This window comes from Aulonocara stuartgranti (genome assembly GCF_965226115.1).
Source record: "Aulonocara stuartgranti genome assembly, chromosome: 6".
Lineage (NCBI taxonomy): Eukaryota > Metazoa > Chordata > Actinopteri > Cichliformes > Cichlidae > Aulonocara > Aulonocara stuartgranti.
The window spans coordinates 19825372-19843884 of record NC_138944.1 but is presented as its reverse complement, the minus strand read 5'-3'; the positions used below and the strand labels follow the sequence as shown (position 1 = coordinate 19843884).

Here is an 18513-nt window from a genome sequence, read left to right as displayed (position 1 = left end):
TACAGGTGTATTGAGAGTAATACGACCCACTCAGTGATATCGTTTCTCTGCGTATATTCTTCTGCGTCATTCTCTACCAGCCTGTTTTTATGCAGGCGCCTCGGAAACCCAGTGAACTGCTCTGCACTACTCTGACCATTCAAGCTTCAGCTACAGGATTTGTGTTTTCCAAAAGTCAAAGCTGACACGCCACCGTATAAAAGTTGTTGACCAAAACGCTCACTAAACTGTGCAGAGTACACTATGTGATGCACAACCGATACCATGAAAATGGAAGAGAGAAAGAAGTGAGGCAGGGGAGGGGAGGGAGAAAGACAACCATGACCTCACATGGCGTAGCCTGCTTTAGCTTTGACCTCAAGTGCCCCATCATAGTAGAGAAACTAGGCTGATATACGGCCATGAGGCCTTTCTATTCCACCTGGCAGATGACAGACTGGTCTTTACTTGCATTATGAAAGAGCCAAATGATTACAAATAGGACCATCTGATCGGGCCTGTGGGTGGGACAAGCAGTCTCAGCGATTTACCTGCTTGGCACACGGTCGAGTTCCACCCCGGGAAGTCCAAGACGGTTCACTCTCTAGTCCATATATTTTATTTATTAGTTATGACTTTTATATTTTATAAGCAAATGAAAACTTAAGAAGAGATACGGGAGCTTTCTCATTATGTTTACAGTCAGCGGGCGTGTAATAAACGAGCTGGTGGAGTTAACATGCGCTATTAATTTTTCATTGCTTTTTCGTTTTGAGGCTCGGGCGTAAAAAAGCAAAACAGCCGAAGCCTTCTTGGCGGATAGAGGTAAAAGGGGAGAGCAGGAGTGAAAGGGGGGAACTCCTAAACAACAACAGTGGGTTCAATTTGCCTCCAAATGATTAGCACAACTCCACCACATTCTTACTAACGTTTAAAAAAGTCTACAAACCCTTCATCCTTCTCCTCCTCTTCTTCTTCCTCCTCCACCACTACCACCCTCCCATCCTCCCGTTTCCAGCAGTGGAGAGGTAATGAAATATGGTAATGGATTTGGATCCCCGGATTAAAGTCGTCCTACCCTGATTGAAGTTTTCTCCAAATTTCAAACCCTAAAGCAACAACAATTTGTATACATGATTGATTGTGTTTGGATTTTTTAATTGCTTATGTATTTAATTTGCAAATCGGAGAGACAAGAGCGACGGCTGTAATTTACTTCTGTGGGGAGAGAAGCGCTCGTGTCTATATCTCAGTAAATAAAAACAGACTGGGTGCAGAAGGAGAACGGATTCAGTGACAGAAATACGTAAAGTATCATATGGCAGGTTTTGTTTTTGAGTCTTTGTTTGGAGACCCCTCCAAGATAGCAAAATAACCTGCTCCGCCAATACAATATATATTACGAATTTACTACTAGTAGTTTATATTTATATAGAAAGTAAAATGAGATATTGTCATATTTTAAAACTAGGTTCATTTAGGCCTATTTTAAACGTCACGAGGCCAGGAGATTTTTTTTTCCACTCTTGGTCCCACTTCAGAGAATTTTCAGTATTATCAGCGGTCCCCTGCTTTTCGACATTTTGTTTCGTCTTGTGGCCTAAATTCAGGCCTGAGGTGTAGGTGGCAAATCTAAATATCAAAATTAAAAATATTACTACTACTTCTTTGTGTTTTAATTTTTTTTCTATTTTAATGTTAAGAAAAATGCAAGGCTAAAAACAGAATGAGGCTCGTCTGCTGTCTGTCGTGTTTTTCCACGAGGCCTCATAACTGATGAATACTCAGCAAAGAGATGTGAAATATGAATGAGGATTAGCGTGGATCCTGAAAACAGGGTCTACTTTCAGTGGATTAAAGAACAGAGACGTGGAATCAATGGAGATTCATGAAAACGTATTTTGTGTTTTGGATGTCTGGGTTAGTGAAACAGACAAAAAAGAATAGAAAGAAAGAAAATGTTTGATATGCAGTAATCCCGTGCTGGGATTATTGTTCTTCCTGTTTTAGGAGATATTTTGGTCCTTCTAGGCCTTCACTGGTCTACTTGGAGGACTTAACTTAAGGTATGTTCATGGTAAAGTTCCTGTAGGCCACGTCTTGTCTTCGTGTGTATGTGTGTGCACCTGCATGCGCGTAAGGGGGTGTTGCCCAAGGTTGAACGCCCCCTCGTGGTTAGTTCCGCAAACATCCCATACAGAGGAGCCAGTCTAACCAGAAAGCAAAACCCCAAAGCCTCCAAGCTTCCAGTTTTTCAGAAAGATTTCTGAAACAGCGTCAAAATGTGTTATTTTTCATTTTAGGGATAACTTTTTATTTTCTAGTTATGCTGTACTTGAGTTTACATGAGCTCTCTGGGCTGATGCGCGCTTTAAAATGAGCAGAAGTGCAGATCATGAGAGGAGCAGAGGAAAGACGCTAACAACTGCAAATCAAGAAATTTGCTAATCTAAAAAATTAAATAGACTCAATCATATCACAAACTGACCTTTTCCATAACTGTGCATTGCCTTGAGGTACATCGAGCTCGTAGGTCTTTTGAGGATAAGCTTGACAGGTAGGCAGAATAACCTAAAGACTGTTGTGGTTGTTGTTTAGGTCTCCATTGTGACACTGACTTGACAGATTGTAACAAAAGCCGCATGCTTAGTGATGCTGTTAGACGGGCAGAAATGACTTGTGCGATTCTGCCTCCTGTTTAAGTGTCTGTGAATGACTGTACAAATATATCTAATCAGAGGGGTTTATGTGCATGCGGCACATATGCACCAAAACGATTAAATGTCTAGACACAGGAAGAAGGGAAATAACACTTTTTAATTTGGCTCATGCTTTAGGCTATTTGCTTGGTTAATATTACCGGAGCGAGGCTTCGATATGCCCTCTCAAATCAGGTGGGACGAGCGCGTATTGAATCCCCTCTTGTAGTTTGGTGAGTAAACGCGCAGCTCGCCAATTGCTTTTCGTAAAAACCGACATCCGTTTGGATCCGCGATCAATTAGGTAATGAGTGGGAATGCATGTTTCATATGTTTTCTCCCAGTTGTCCCCCTAGCTAAAGATTTATAGCATTGTGCTGAAGGAAGAGGGAGGAAACAGAGAAAGTATGCAGGGCCAGTTGTTTTCAAAAACACTCTGACTTTGGTAGACCTGTGCTTACGTGAATATAAAGATTTTATTTATTTTAGTTATTTATTTTTTTTATTTTTATTTTTTACTCAAACGCGTTTCCCAGAAAGGCTGTGAGCCTATGAAATCTACTTTTGTCCACTTACAGCTACAGTTACTCATGCAACAGAAAGATGGACACTAGCTATTTAAGTTCTTCAGCATCCCTTCATTTATAAAAGCCTGCTGCAACTAAGCCTCATTTTTAGTAATACTCAATTAATTAGCCATTTAATATTGACATGAATAAATTGAGCGCAAATGGGTATAAAGGCATTAGGTTTTTTTTACTTCGTTAATTGAAATTAAACATATGATCATCTACTCCCCGAGCCGGGCGTCCCTTCGCTGAGCCTCACCATTGGCTGACGCGTAAATCTGCGGGGCGTCATTGGTCTACGGGATTCGCTCGAGCCAATCGCCACCCTCCCCCGCCCGATTCTATCTGGGGCTGGCGGTGACGTGTGGCTCGCGCTCACGCTGTGATTGGCCAGATTCCCTGTGAGTGACGGGCAGCTGGCCGGCGCGTGTAGGTTAGGGTTCCAGGGGGTTGGGAGCGCGGGCGCTGTCCGCAAGAGACCAGGTCCTGAAACTCGCCGTGCGCCACCGCGGATGCTGGGCGCAGGCAGCTTTCTATTGTATAGTTAAAGAAGCCCGTTTATGTACAGACTTGAATCGCAGTCTGTGGCGTTTTTTGTGCTTTGAGCGCGGAGAAAAGTAGATCTTTTTTTCCCTTAAATTTCGGAGAGAACTGTTTTTCTTCTCCGGCGCGAAAGAAATCAAAACTCACGCACAAGCCCGCATCTTCGTTTGTGCAGGGTTCCTGGTCAGCAAGGAGGAGGAAGGAGAAAGAGTGACCGAGGGCTGAGTGCTGCCTTTCGTTCCTTCAAACAAGGCAACAGATATCAAGTCATCTTCAGTACCTTCTGTTGAGAAAGAGGGAGAGCGCGTCCCCCCACACCCTCCTCCTGTGCACTTTTTCTGTATTTTACTTTTCTTTTTGGGGGGATGTGAATCTTCAAGATGTGAGCACTTATCCGCTGTCTTTCATGGTTTTTTATGTTGATGGGAGATAACCGAGTTTTCCAGTAGAAGCAACCGAGGACGACTTATCGCAAGAAGCAATGTGCAAAAAAGAACTTGGGACAAAATACAGCCGCGAGTGGATCTGTAACGAATATTTTTGTCTTTTAAAAGCTCTTTTTAATGTTTGTCTTTTTAAATATTTCTGAACAGACTGAGAGGAGAAAGTTCAGCCTCCGCCGGGTTAGTCTCAGTTCAGGGGTCACGGCCAGCGGACCGAGAAGGAGAGAAAGGAGGGAAGGCTACTTTGTTTATTTTGCGTATTTATTTATTTATTTTTGGCAAAACTTTTAACATTACCTCAATATTTTTACGACCCGGGACTGGTGCAACTTGGTGATAATGAGAAGCTGAAGGAATGAAAGCTTACGCCGTCGTCTCGCTCCTCTGGTTTAGGAGACGCCAGAATAGACCCGCTGTTGTGTCCCATCCCCATGAGGAGGGGGCCCATCTTTGATTCATATTTTTGAGGCCGGTTCTTTCTTCCCCATCCAACTGCAAATCCTCCATTTTCGATGTTTTAATATCGTTGTACCAGTTTATCACAAAGTGTCGCCTTGCCAGCATCGTATTTTATTTTTTAATCAAGAAGAAGAAAAAAGTTCCCTCTTTTAAAGGGAAACAGGCGCTTTTCATTCATTGGAGGTCACGGTCTTTCAGTAATATTGGCCGACTGAAGCGAGGAGTCCGTTGGCATTTTTTTTAAAGACTCGTAATAGCTCGCTGGGGCCCTCCAGCCCCATCTTTCCGATGGAGATTCACTGTAAGCACGACCCGTTTGCGGCAATGCACAGTAAGTGTATGCGTTTATAATTTCCTTCATCTGCATCTGCCCTGAACTGAACTGTCTCCCAGACCGACAGCTCTGCGTGCATGTGCAACAATAACAGCAAAGAGTAAAAAAAAATAAATAAATAAAAAATAAAAATCATAATTCGAAGAATTGAAATGTCGATTTATTTGTAAGAATATATACAAAAACATATGAAAACGTGTTTTTTTGTTTTGTTTTATTTAATTTAAATAGGAGCTCCCGATTTCGGAGAACTCAAAAAACAAAACAAACATTTTAGGCATTTTCTTTTTCAAATACAAAAAGTGTTTAATATTGGATTGTTTGAAAGTACTTTACAAATATGTTGCGCACGCGTATCTTTAGGCTGCTTGTTATTCGTTCTTATTATTATTTGAAAAAATCAATTATAAGTGACTTTACAATGTGGATATTTTCTCAGTCTTTAAATATGGACAGAAAACATTTACAAATCTTATATCTTATGAAATTATACATTTTTTGTATTACTTACCTTACCAATTGTTTCTTACAATTTAAAGCTGGATCATTTTTCATAAATGTGCATATTAAAATGTCAAGTAAGTGTAAATCGACATGAGTTTTGGGTAGAATGAGGAGCTGAGGGGATTTGTGAATCGTGTGATGAAATGCAGGTTGCGCACATTGTGTCGGATTTGATGTTTTGTGGGAGATGGTTTGCTGTGCTTCCCTCTTTTGAAGCGAAGAAGTTCAGGGGTCAGAGAGGGTCGGGGAGAGGGAAAGAGAGAGAATGGGAGAGAGTGGGAGAGAGAGAGAGAGAGAGAGAGACTGGGGTAACAAAGCATGACTAAAAGCTGAACCTGATCCACAAACAGTAACCGCAGTGTTTCTGCACATAACCAGGTTAGACTGCACTTCACACACACACACACACACACACACACACACACACACGGATCCGGGAGATTTTGAGATTTTATGCGAGTACCTACAAAAACTAAGCCCTCGTTTTTACCACACAGCAGGACACAGTTTTATGTAGCTCAGTGTCTTGCTTGAGGACACCTCAACAGAGTAGCTGTATATATATATATATATATATATATATATATATATATATATATATATATATATATATATATATACACACACACACACACATATATGCAGGGGAAGGCTGTGCAGAAGGAGGGGGATCAACTTTTGGTCACTCAGTCGTGACATGGCGGAGCCTGCTTTGTTTTTTCGGTTCATTTTCCCCTCTCCAAAAATGTGCTGCTGCGCACCTGTGCGTATTTATGAAGAAAGGGTCAAACAGTGATAATAACAAAAAAAGAAGAAAGTCTTCTGCTAATATTAATCATTCTGAATTTGAGCACAAAACCTCTGCTGTAATTATAAGCAAAATGTCAGGTTTATTACAGTGTGCACTGAAACTACTGCAGTGTTTTGTATTTAGAGTGTTAGGCAGTAAAGACTGAAGGCTGATGCTCAAAAAGACGTTTAAACTGTTAAATTCGTTTGGTTTTTTTTGCAAATTTGCATAAAAAACGTCACCCCCTAAATCAGCAGGCTGCACGGTGTCAGTACATGTTGTGTTTTCTCTTTACACTCAAAAGTCAAATAAAGCGTCCTACAAGCGTTTCAGCGTGTGGCTAATAGATTATGCGTTATATTGCACTTTAGTCCCGGAGAGAAGCCGTGTTATGTGACTGACATAGTTTCCCACGGTGTGTTGCTCTGTGGGATTTAAAAAAAGAAAAGAAAAGAAGAAGAAGAAGGAGAAAAAAAGTGCTGCACACACGTATCCAAAAGCTAGAACGAATCACGTTTCCTCTTCCCTGCCGTTTCAGCAAAGCCAATGATCCGCGGTGCTGATGGCAGCGGCGGGGCTAAAGCTATATATGTCAAAGCGCGGAGACGCTTTAAAACGATTACACCTAAAAATGTCAAAGGTAGAGAGAGAGAGAGAGGTCGGGAGGAATCGACTGTGACGCGTGGAAATGTTGTTGGGAGAGTTTGGATGTGCGCTCCATGCCAGTGTTGGTGTGCGTGTGTGCGTGCAAACGGGTGTGTAGGTGTACTTCACCTCATCAGGAAGTCTGTGAAGCATACGGCCACAGACTTTTAAATTTAAAGCAGAGGCAATAACACACGATCCTAAAGTTTCATGTGTTATTGTGAGGGCGTAACAAGTGCGTGTTCGTCCCAAAAGCCTTTCCCAAATATTTTATTTGACAAAAATCGGAGGTTTTTCACCTACACGGCTGACACTTATAATTAATATTATTTTTCTTGCTATTATTTTTGCTTAAAATCTCATTCCCTACAATCATTTGCCTTACACACTTTTATAACGATGATTGAAACGTGAATAGCCCACATATGTGGCTCATAACAAGCCTGAGCACTCACTAACTTTAAAGAGTTATTTCTACCACGAGCAACACCATAAAATAGGGATATTTAAAATATCTATACCAGGTAATTGTGATGGTAATGAGTTGAATTTCATAATCACGCATTGTAATGGTAATAGAGGCATGCTGAATATTAAGTAGGCGAGGCCGTGGCCTACCGTAGAGACTCGCGAGTTATAGCGTAAAGAAAATATAGATCTGACTTTCTAATGTAGAGCTACACTGAGCCGGAACAACAGCAAAGAAATGTGGAAAAAATGGATTAATCTTAATCCAACAGATCGACTCAGACGCCATCGTCATAATCAGTGTCCGCTGCAAATATGAAGTTTACTTTAAATTATTTAGTTTTGGGGGACTTTTTCCTCTGTGAGTTTCTTTGAGCCTCGATTCTTCCACCAAATATTAATTATCCCTCTGTTCACGTAAAGAAAATACAAAATAGCACTATACGTCCAAAACGCCCGCCTGGCACATCTCACCGATCTATCCACTGTTTGCTCAAGGAAATTTGCTTCATCTGTATTCTCGCAGGCGACTTTCCAAACAGGTTTTCGGCCTAAAGTAATTTCTAGTTGTTTTTTTTCTTCCTTTCTTCCCCCTCTAAGACAGGGAGCGGAGAAAAGAGAGAGGGGACCGGTGGCGTTTTGTCGCGATTTCTCTTTTGCTTTATTTTTGAGTCGTCAGGCCGTGACGGCCCAGATGAGAGATGAGAGAGAGAGCTATGTGGACAGAGGGAAAGAGAGAGAGTAAGAGAGACACTGAGGAATGTGGCTGGAAGAGAGAGACAGAGAGCCTAATGGACCTTATTTTCTGGATGGGGGAGCGCGAATATATTCTGCTTTATCTTTGTATTTCCCCCTCCCGGAAACAGTGAATCAATCAAACGTTTAAGGTGGCGCTGGGTTCTTAAGGCAGCTCCTATAAAGGGTAAATAAATAAAATACAAGAGGGATGCATAGTGACCGCTGGTCCCCTGGCAGGGTGAAAATGAAGCTGCTGTCTCTGCCAACACCCCCACACTACCACCACCTCTGGAGACTTCAGAGGTTCAGTAGAAAGATATTTAAAAGCCAAGGCTAGTAATTTGGCAAAATCTTCATTCTGCAACAAAGTCTCCTGAGCTGCTGATTGAATTTCTGTGAGCAAGTGGTTAATTTGCTTGGTCAGAGGGATGAATTACTGGCATCTGTCAGTAAACCCACCCAGCTGTGGGAACATCAGCCCGGGTTTCTTCTGTAATTAGTTTTAAGGACAAGAAAGGAAATCATTTCTTCTAAAATTAGGAGAAACTTCCGAGTTCTCTTACTCGGCCTTGCTCTGGGCTAGCACCGTTCACCTCTCCAGCCTGATGCCTAAACATCAGAATCAGAATCAGAATCAGAATGGGTTTATTGCCAGATGTTGAGGTTTACAACATTAGGAAATTGCTGCGGTGCTTCAGTGCAGACAATAAGAATTAAAGTGCTATGTAGAAAGAAAGATATGTGCATGAGATATACATGAGATATATACATGAGAATAAGAATTATGAGTGCTACGTAGAAAGATATATACATGGCATATAACCCTCTGAAATGAGAACTTGTACAGCGTATTCAGAGAATTACGCTACTGAGGCCGATAAACAAATGCTTTTATAGATTTGCGTTTCTCCCTATCAGTATTTATGGGCTTAGAAAAATAAATTTCAAACACATAATCCACACAGCCTACCCCAAGAATGGTGAGAGTCTGAACGCCTAATACCAACAGTAAATACACAGATAAGTGAATAAATAGTTATCGGGAGGTTTTTGTAGGTCACAAGTCATTCCTCTCCATCTCTTTACAAAGCAAGGCGTATTTCATGCCCTGGCCCAGATAGGAAGGGTGAAAGGAACCATTTCATTTACTCTTATCTGAGGAAGGGGGAGGGAGGGAGAGCGAGAGCGAGGGAGCGTCTTCTCTGCAGATACCTTTGGTCAGGAGGAAGTAGCGCAGTAGGCTTCTATAAACCATTCTAGAAAAAAACCTTCTTTTATTCCTTGAGAGGTTATAGGAAATAATAATAAAGAGAGGAGGAGGAGAAATGCGTTTACACATTTAGACAACCTTATAAGGTATTCACAGAATGTCAAAAAAGAGTCAGAGAGCTGACTTTCTCCAGTGGAGGTCAGCTGACTCTTTCTTGCTTTAAGGAAGATCTGAAACTGTACGTGTTTGAGATGTCTCTGCGAATGCTGTACAGGACTGGGCAGTGAGTATTCCCAGTAAAGTCTTAGTAGATCAACAAATTGATCCCTTATTACAAAAACAGTAGGGTCAGGGGTGCCCTGTAGGCTCCAGGAGGGTCAACTGACTGCCTATGAATGACTATGAGCAGGCTCGTCTCTTCTACTTAAATTCTGATTATGAATTTTCTGATAAATACATAAAATCTGTTCACATGTTTTACAAAACATATGGTTGGGAAGTTTACTGGAGGAATTAAGGGTGATAAAGGGGGCTATGATGTTGTTCAAGTTATGTAGCCCACCGGAGCAAATTTGTAAATTGTGATTTTGGATGTTTTAATTAAATAAATCTAGTTCCATTTGACTCGTTGCTGTGTATGCTTTCAAGAGCAATAAGTTCACAGTACCCGTTAGTATGAAAAAAGCCTTTGAAAGCCAGAAATGTCCTTAATGGGAAATAAAACAGAGCACACTGAACAGTTGTGAGGTACAAATTCTTATTTTGGAAAATAAAATAGATAATAGACATCAAGAACTCATGAAGAGCTTATCACAAGGATAAAACACGTTTCTTATTTCAGGTGAATGGTCCTCTTCATTCAGCCACTGCTATATCTCAACGTAACATTACTGTATTATTAGCCATCTGAAATATAATGAAAGCACGAAGAAACCTTTTGCATACAGAACATAAAAAAAAACATGGTACCTCAGCACTGAATGATTTGCAAATCCACTGTTAAGTTAATAAAAAGGGGTGAGATTTAACATTTCTTATTCATAGAGTTAGAGCAGACAGGGACCTTTAGTCTCTGTTCTACAGTAAATTTCCCAAAAGCTCTGACATTTTGATGAAGTGTGACTCAGTAGCGTCTACAGTACATCATTCAAATCTCTGTGAAGTCTTCCGAACTCCGTCCTTCCAGTTTGTTATAAATTTAGGACATCCAAACCCAGGATAGTAACACATCTGATGCTATACGAAGCAAACAGTCTACAGAAGCTTTGCAGTACTTCCTCCGATGAATCCACTAAACGTGTAGAGCGGAAATATGAAAAATGACAATACATAAGCGCTAATTGGGTGAATGACTTCTTTGATTGAACAGGTTTAAAAGTAAATAACAAATCGATTAAACACAGCTGATGGTAAAGTTCATGCTGCTTGTCTCTGAGCTGTGGCTGAGCCCAGCTCACAGGGTCATATTACTCTGCCTGCGTTTTCCTGTCTTTCATAAAGAGCGATTGCTTTTCAAATTGTGCTCTGCAGCAGACGTCTGCATAATGAGACTTCTTCTATCTGAAAAAAAAATAAAGCAGTAAGGAAGCAAGTCGCCGTCCACGTTAGCCATTTGGAAATAGCTTTGTTTGATTTCACAGAATGAGACTCTCCACTCTTCACATTTTTGTATTTATCTCTCCTGTATTGACCTATTTATATTTATGCTGGAGAAAGCTGCGAAAGTGTGTGTGTGTGTGTGTGTGTGTGTGTCTTCCTTTATTTTATGCTGATGGAGAGAAGTTGAGGACAGGGGGACAGGTTCAGGGGACAGCACGGTGTTTTAGGGGGTATCCCTGCTGGGGTAATGTGTTTAAAATCTATTACCCCCACAGCTAGGATTAGTGTGTGTGGGAGAGTGTGTGTCTGTGTGTGTGTTTCCCCTAAAGACGCAATCACTATGGTAATACAAAAGCCAGTGGATTAAATGGTTGAAATTTTTTTTCTATTTCATTTAAACTTTGCCTTTGGAGGGAAACACACACACACACACACACACACACACACACACACACACACACACACACACACACACACACACACATATGTTTAAGAAACCTGGGGAAAGTTTCTGTTGGTGGATGCAGTTTAATCATTTACCCCAAATTCCAGGATTCTGACCTGGCCCGGCTCACGGGGTCTCACAGCGTGGTGTTTACAAATGTATAAATGGTGTAGTCTGTTTAAGTGCATCTTCTGTGATATGCTGCTGACCTGCTCAAAATGTATTTCCAGTCAGTAGAAGCTTGGATATTTTCTACTATAGGAGAGCTGAAAGAAACTAGATGGACACAGATCATGTGCATATATATAAATTACTCTCCTTTGCAGTTTTGCCCTTGTCAGTTGTGGCTGCTGTTTAAATCTGTTTATGCAACTTTCTAATAGACGGCTGTGGTTTTCTGTGACTTATGGATACAGATGAAGTTTATTCAATTATGCAAAGGTTCAGCTAGTCTTTTCTTCTATTCTACTTTTGCTGTCTTTCATTCATTTCCTTGTACTTTCATCCCTTCATCCCTCAGAGGGAATATTAGCGGTGTCTTTCGCTAAGGGGCCAAGGCAAGGCCTTGGTCAATAATTAATTAAAATCCCTTCATTTACTCAAAATCTTTGCTTAGCCTGTCCCTGGTGAAATTGGGCAAAGTTTGCACTTTGGAATAGTATTATTATGCTGAGCAGGATAAATCACAGGCGGGAGAGAAAACAGATGTATTTGAGATAGTAAATTAACTAAGCTAAGCCAGCTAAGCCAAGGGCCAACAGCTGTGGGACTGCAGCCTAGAAAGTGTTGCTGAAGTAACTATTTCTCAGGCAAACAAATGTAAATGTACAGAAACAAGCTGTTAATGGCACAGATCCAGCATCAATTTACTGAATGAGAAGTGATGTTATTAAAATAAAGCTCATCGAGTGTTTAAGTAGAATGGAAAAGCACTATATACGAACCAATCAATTGACCTTTTCCCAAAATAGAGGAAGTAGCCTCTAACTGCTGTGCTGCAGACTAGACTACCTTAGTGCTGATATGAGGTGTAAAGATTGTCTGAAATGCCCTTAAACAAGCTGGTTTTTGCTGCTACTTTATACAGTGAAGCTGTTAAGTTTTTGTGTTCTTCTGTCTGATATTGTTTTGACCTTTAACTTGAACCAAGTCTTGGTCAGTCTTTGATATGCGAATATAAGGATAATGGATCAATTTGTATGTTTGATTGTGTTGAAAAAGTTACATCAAGATCTTTGACTCTTGCCTATCCAACTGTCTGCCATGTATCAAGAATGTAATCAGAGGAAATGAGAGGATTTTGTAATTAATTTCCACTGAGTCCTTTTTTTTTTGGTTGCATATCGAGTTAGATTTCAAGGTTATCTTTGATTTCAGTGCAATTTTTCATGCATTTCTTTCTGTTGTTCCTCATTGGCTTCTTGCCCATCTCAAATTCTCATTCTCTTCTAGGACATGGTGGCGTGAACCAGCTTGGAGGTGTGTTCGTAAATGGCAGACCCCTCCCAGATGTAGTTCGCCAGCGAATAGTAGAACTTGCCCATCAGGGGGTTCGGCCGTGCGACATCTCACGCCAGCTACGAGTCAGTCATGGATGTGTCAGCAAGATACTGGGCAGGTAAGAAGCCGACCAGCACCTACACTCGTGTGTGTGATCAAAACACATCAACCTCCTCATTCAGTACTTTAAAGGATCCCTTTTCACAATAAGTTAACCTTTAAACGATGCAGTGGAAGACCAAGTATCTTCACCTTTACTTGTTGGATTTATTTGTGTTTTTCTGGTTAGTTTTTTTTCCATCAGGTGAAAAGAACACACACAGGCTGGTTCAGCATGTGTCAGACTGAAGCTCCTGTAAGGTCATACTGACTCCTTTGGTGTCAGTTCTGCTGTGTTCTTCAGTTTCCTCCACATGCACAAGCTGCGTTTTCCAAAGTGCCTCCATTTTCGCTCTGCTTCTTACTTCTCTCACACGGTTCTCTGCTCTTTTCTTGCTTTTCACCTTCCTCTCCCCTCTCCTTATATCCTGTATTTTTTTGTCCCCCCCCCCCCCCCCCCTATATTTCTGTGTCTCTCCTCACTCCCCCTTTTCTCTCTCTTTCTGTCTCTCCCTCTGCCTTTTTCAAAGCTAAATTCAAGAGTAAATCCCTGTTCGTTCCATCCCTCAGAGAAGAAAGGGGGACAAAAGGGAAAAGATTCATCACTTTTTGGAATTAGCATCAAAATGAAAGTGGCACCATATTTCTGCACCAAAAAAAGACAGAGGGAGATGGAGAATGGGAGAAAGACATGAACAAGGGACACAATCAAAAGGGCAAAGGCGTGTTAAAGAAGACGAGTGCAGGAAAAAGAAAAACGAATGAGAGACAGAGAGACCATTTGTGAGGACGGAGGGGAAGGATTAGCTACAGCGACCCTCAGCTATATCAAAAAATGTGCTGCTCATTGTTCTCCCATGCCTCTCTTTCTCCGTCTCTCTCTTTCCGTCTTTCTCTCTCTATCTCTCTCTTTCTCTCTCTCTCTCTCTCTCCCCTTTCCTGGCCGTTCAACTCACTGAAGCGTTACCATGAGGGGGGAGGAGGGGAGGGGATCGAGGGATGGAAGGAGGGAGGGAGGGTTGTTTTATCCTCTCCTCTCTCTCTGGTGCCAGCAGAACAAAAACACCAACTCTACCACCCTGTGTGTGTTTGTGTGTGTGTGTGTGTATTGGCTCATCGTTGTGCAGATATCAATAACTACGCTCATTTATTCACCAATGATTCAGCTGTGAATAATTTAAATAGTTTTCCATTTGAAAATAGATTGTTTTTCCTTTAGCTGTGTTTATACTCCAGCTGTGAATAGTCAAAAATGTGGAACACACACACTCACCCCCCCCCCCCCCCCCCCCCCCCACACACACACACACACAGAAAGAAAGACAAGGAAGTGCACATTTACAGGAACTCGCATCTTCACGGAAAGGATTACTCTACCGTACAGTGGAGAGAGAGAGGGCGAGAGGAGAGCAGCAGCAGGTTTAAGACTGACTGACAGCTTGCATCCACACACAGCATCCCCCCTTTTTTCTGCAAGCTGTGTAGCGCATTTGCTGTCCTCCCACCCCCTGTCCCCCCCATGCCCCTTCTGCATGCAAATACATTCATGACATAGCCATGGTGGACATGAAACGGTTGTGTGAGTGCGTCCCGTGTGCACATGTGTGTGTGTCGGTGCCGTCCTCTTCCTGCATCTGCGTAATAACGTGAAATTGCTTAAGAGAACAGAAGCCGATCGCGGGACGAGTCAGGCCCTAAAAATGTTGCGTGACAGGTGTTTGAGCTTATTGCATTTAGCCTTTCAGCTGACTCTGACATCTGCAGCGAAATCGGCAACATTATGTAACTGGCAGTGAGGGTTTTAGCACGCCTTGATTTAACAAGGTGTATCCCAACGAGAGCAGAGTCTCTGTTTGCGAGAAGGAGCTGAGCAAATCAGTCAAAGATACAAAATAAAACAGAAATAAAGAAAACTAAAAGAAAGGATCAAATATACAGAAAGATTCCCTCGAATTTGCAGTATATTTGACCAGCATTATCTGACCGGTGTGAATAAATACAAAGTCTTTGATACAAACTCTATCCACACACAGATTATAAATACACAGTGCAATCATTAAATCTTCAAGGTGCTTTCAAGAGGAAATATTTCCACGGCAATATTTCAATTTAATACAGAACCTTTTTGGTTAAAGAGGATTTTAAGCCTATATAGCAGACACATTTGGACCTCATCTGGGGTACTTTCCACAGCTGTTGGGCAGGTAGATCCCTAGAAAGTATTATGTGGCCAAAAATATCCCAAAAGTTATGACACAACTGGCATCAGGCTCATTTTAAGGAGAACTGTGACTGAATTCACATGTGGGCAGATATGAGCCACCTTTGGGCCAAACATTCATTGCATTCTGAGCAATGCAATATTCATAAGTCCATGCAGCGCATGGGCACTGAAGCTGTTTTTGCGATCTTCCCTGCTTTATGCGATGTGATTCCTCGCCACATCAAAAGATCAGCCCAAACCAACACGGAGTTTCAATTGTCAGAATTACCCAAATAAAAAGTTCTGTTTGAAATTCAAATTCAATTAAAAAAAAAAGATGCAGCTGATGGAGGATTAGCAAATAATCACACCCATTTCATACCTCAAATTAAGCAAATTAGGACAAGAACCACAAGTGATCAAAAAATTTGGACACTAAGAAGATTTACAGGCTACAAAAACTATTTTAATTGACATGGCAACATGACAGACTCGGGGGGGGGGGTTAGCTGTCTATCGTGAGTGGAAAAAAGACCTTAGACAGGAGGAGCACGTCCAATGTTTGGTGTGTAATCCAGAAATAAGTCCTGACCACAGGAGGGAAGGTCATTCCTCTGTTGGAGAGCTTGAAGGGAAAATAGCTGAGTCCAAGTGGAGCAATGTTCAAACCACCACCAAGAGAGGTGAAGTAGAGGGGCAGTAAAGCAGAAAGCTGCTTTATGTTATATCTGGGTTCTTTGGAGTCTAGATTCCCCTTCTGCTCGATTTAGCAGTGAAACAGAACTCCCAATAATTATTTCAGCATATTTGATTCTGTCACAGAAATTACCTGGCCACTTTTCAGCTTCAATAGGTGAAAGAAGAGGAGTTAAAGGATAAGGACACCGATACGAGAAATTTATTTTAAAAAAATCCTTCACATTTGTATCTTATTCCTCTCTGCCACTGACCTACATTGTTGTCCATTCGCTGTTAAAAACACAGAAAAAAAGCCACACTGTTGGGCTCTGTGTTAGTTTATTCACTGTCCTCGTGCTGTGAAGAGCCTCGAGATCTGACTCCACACCTGTTGATGTATATTTGAGAAAATGAGGAAAGTATAGAAGAGCACCAACCTCATGCTTTTAAAAAAAAGCATGTTCAGATTCTTATTTGGATGGAAACTTGAACTGAAATATTTTCAGATGCGGCGGCACAATCTTGATTAAGTACTTTAACCCAACTAAACTCGGCCTTGTTTCTCTTTTATGTTTTTTTAATTAAAGTTTTTTTTCAGGTTTGGATTTGGCACATTTTAATAAGGAGCTGTATGCATAAAAAAACGAACTAAAAACAGAATTTGCAGATTTCATATTCCATATGATTCTATTAACTTGTCCTCTCGTTCCTCCCCGTATGATCAATGCAAGTGTCTTTTAATTGGCAGGTACTATGAAACGGGCAGTATCCGCCCTGGGGTAATTGGGGGATCCAAACCAAAGGTTGCTACACCAAAAGTGGTCGACAAAATCGCCGATTACAAACGCCAAAACCCCACCATGTTTGCCTGGGAGATCCGGGACAGGCTCCTAGCAGAGAGAGTTTGTGACAACGACAGTGTTCCCAGCGTCAGCTCCATTAACAGGTACGACGGTCTGCATGCTTTGTGTATGTTTGTTTGAGTTTGGGCGTATAGCAACAGGTACAGCCTATTGGTAGAGCTCAGAGCAATATAATACTCTGTGTTTTATGTGTGTGTGTGCCTGTGTGTGAGTCTGGGAGTGGAAAAGAGAATAGTAAAGAGGCCCCAGTCTCCATATGTATGAAGTGGCTGCAGCTCAGTGGTTCAACACGATGGTACAATGACAACCCTTTCCCCTGAGCATAGAAGCAGAGAGAGAGAGGGAGGGATGGTGAAATAAGAGAGAGAAGGAGTGAGCAAAAGAGGCAGACAAAAGGGAAGGAAGGTGTGTGGGGGTAAGGAAAGAAACAGACACAAAAGGAAAGGAAAGAAAGGAAAAGGGAGAAAAGGAAATGAGAGGAGAGGAAAAAAGGGGAGGAAAGGAAGAAAAAGGAAAGGAAAGAGGAAGAAAAGGCTTGCATGAGCAGCCAAGCAGGAAGTGTGAGGCCCCTCTGCCATGTCAGCCTGCCTCAGCCACTTCACACACACACACACACACACACACACACACACACACACACACACACACACACACACACACACGCACAGACACATATACACAGTTTTGCTCCCACGATGGTCATGTTCTCTCTGTCACTCAGGATCTCTCTCACGCACACTCACACAAACCACTTCACACACACTAATATCCCCTCTCTCCTCCTGCAGGATCATCCGGACTAAGGTTCAGCAGCAGCCTGGTCAAACGGGCTCAGTGTCGGCTCACAACCTAGGTAGGTTGCTGTTCGAAAATCCTGTTTCCAGCCATCAAAGCCAATTTTTTTTTTTAACAAAAGAAGTGTTTTTGTGTAAATCTCTCCGGAGAGGATCTTCTGTGCTGAACAAGAAAACAGAGTTTCTGGACCTGTGTGAAGACAGGATGCTATGTGCCACAAAGTTCCAAATCTACATTGCATCCTTACAGTCAGCTTTAGATTGTCATTTTCCACGTAAGAAGTATGTTTAGGGTTTGTTTCTTTTTTACCAGAGTTTTGTGTGATGGTCAGGTTCATTTAGCCTTTTTGGGCCAACCGAGAGCTGACTGAAGAACGAGTAAGGTAGGGTACGATCAAACAAAGGTGACCGGCTGGATATAAAATAACAGTTACATATTAAGCTTTCATATTCTTGGCCCATCCGCTATGACGACTGTAACCGAAAGCACACTGGTAACATTATTACAGTAGTGTACAATGTAACTATTAAGACGTACAATAGTCCCAATAACAACAATCAAAGGGATCCACGGCGTGAAACCATGTCATCCTAAATATAACTGTTTCATAAATAAGTCAACAAAAATGCTCAAGTCATTGTAATATCAAAGCATTAGAGATCTTTATCAGTTCCTTCTCAAATGGGTACTAGATTAGCAACACTGGCAAGCATTTAACTCTTTGATTATTGGAGGTTATGACTGGAAATTGATTATTTACAATGATATTCAAGTTCAAAGCGAGGATGCACCTGGTGAGGCATATTCTCACGGGCTAGAAAAGATCATATTTACGGTTTCTCAGTTACATCACCAAATTATTACTTATAGGTTAATGGACTTCTTGTGACCTATGCACCAAACTTTACACTATGCATATTCATAAACACATTTTTTTTCATCCATATTGC

At 41.5% G+C, this 18513-nt stretch overlaps 1 protein-coding gene across 2 annotated transcripts in view; it reads left to right on the top strand.

Annotated features, from left to right (window-relative positions):
* pax5 (paired box 5) overlaps positions 1-18513 on the top strand; it is a 59921-nt gene that overhangs the window by 2295 nt on the left and 39113 nt on the right. For both annotated transcript variants that reach the window (XM_082535468.1, XM_082535467.1), the window contains exons 2-4: positions 12878-13043; positions 16654-16851; positions 17557-17621. In XM_082535468.1, the coding sequence (XP_082391594.1) occupies positions 12878-13043; positions 16654-16851; positions 17557-17621 (429 nt within the window). The remainder of the gene's footprint in view (positions 1-12877; positions 13044-16653; positions 16852-17556; positions 17622-18513) is intronic.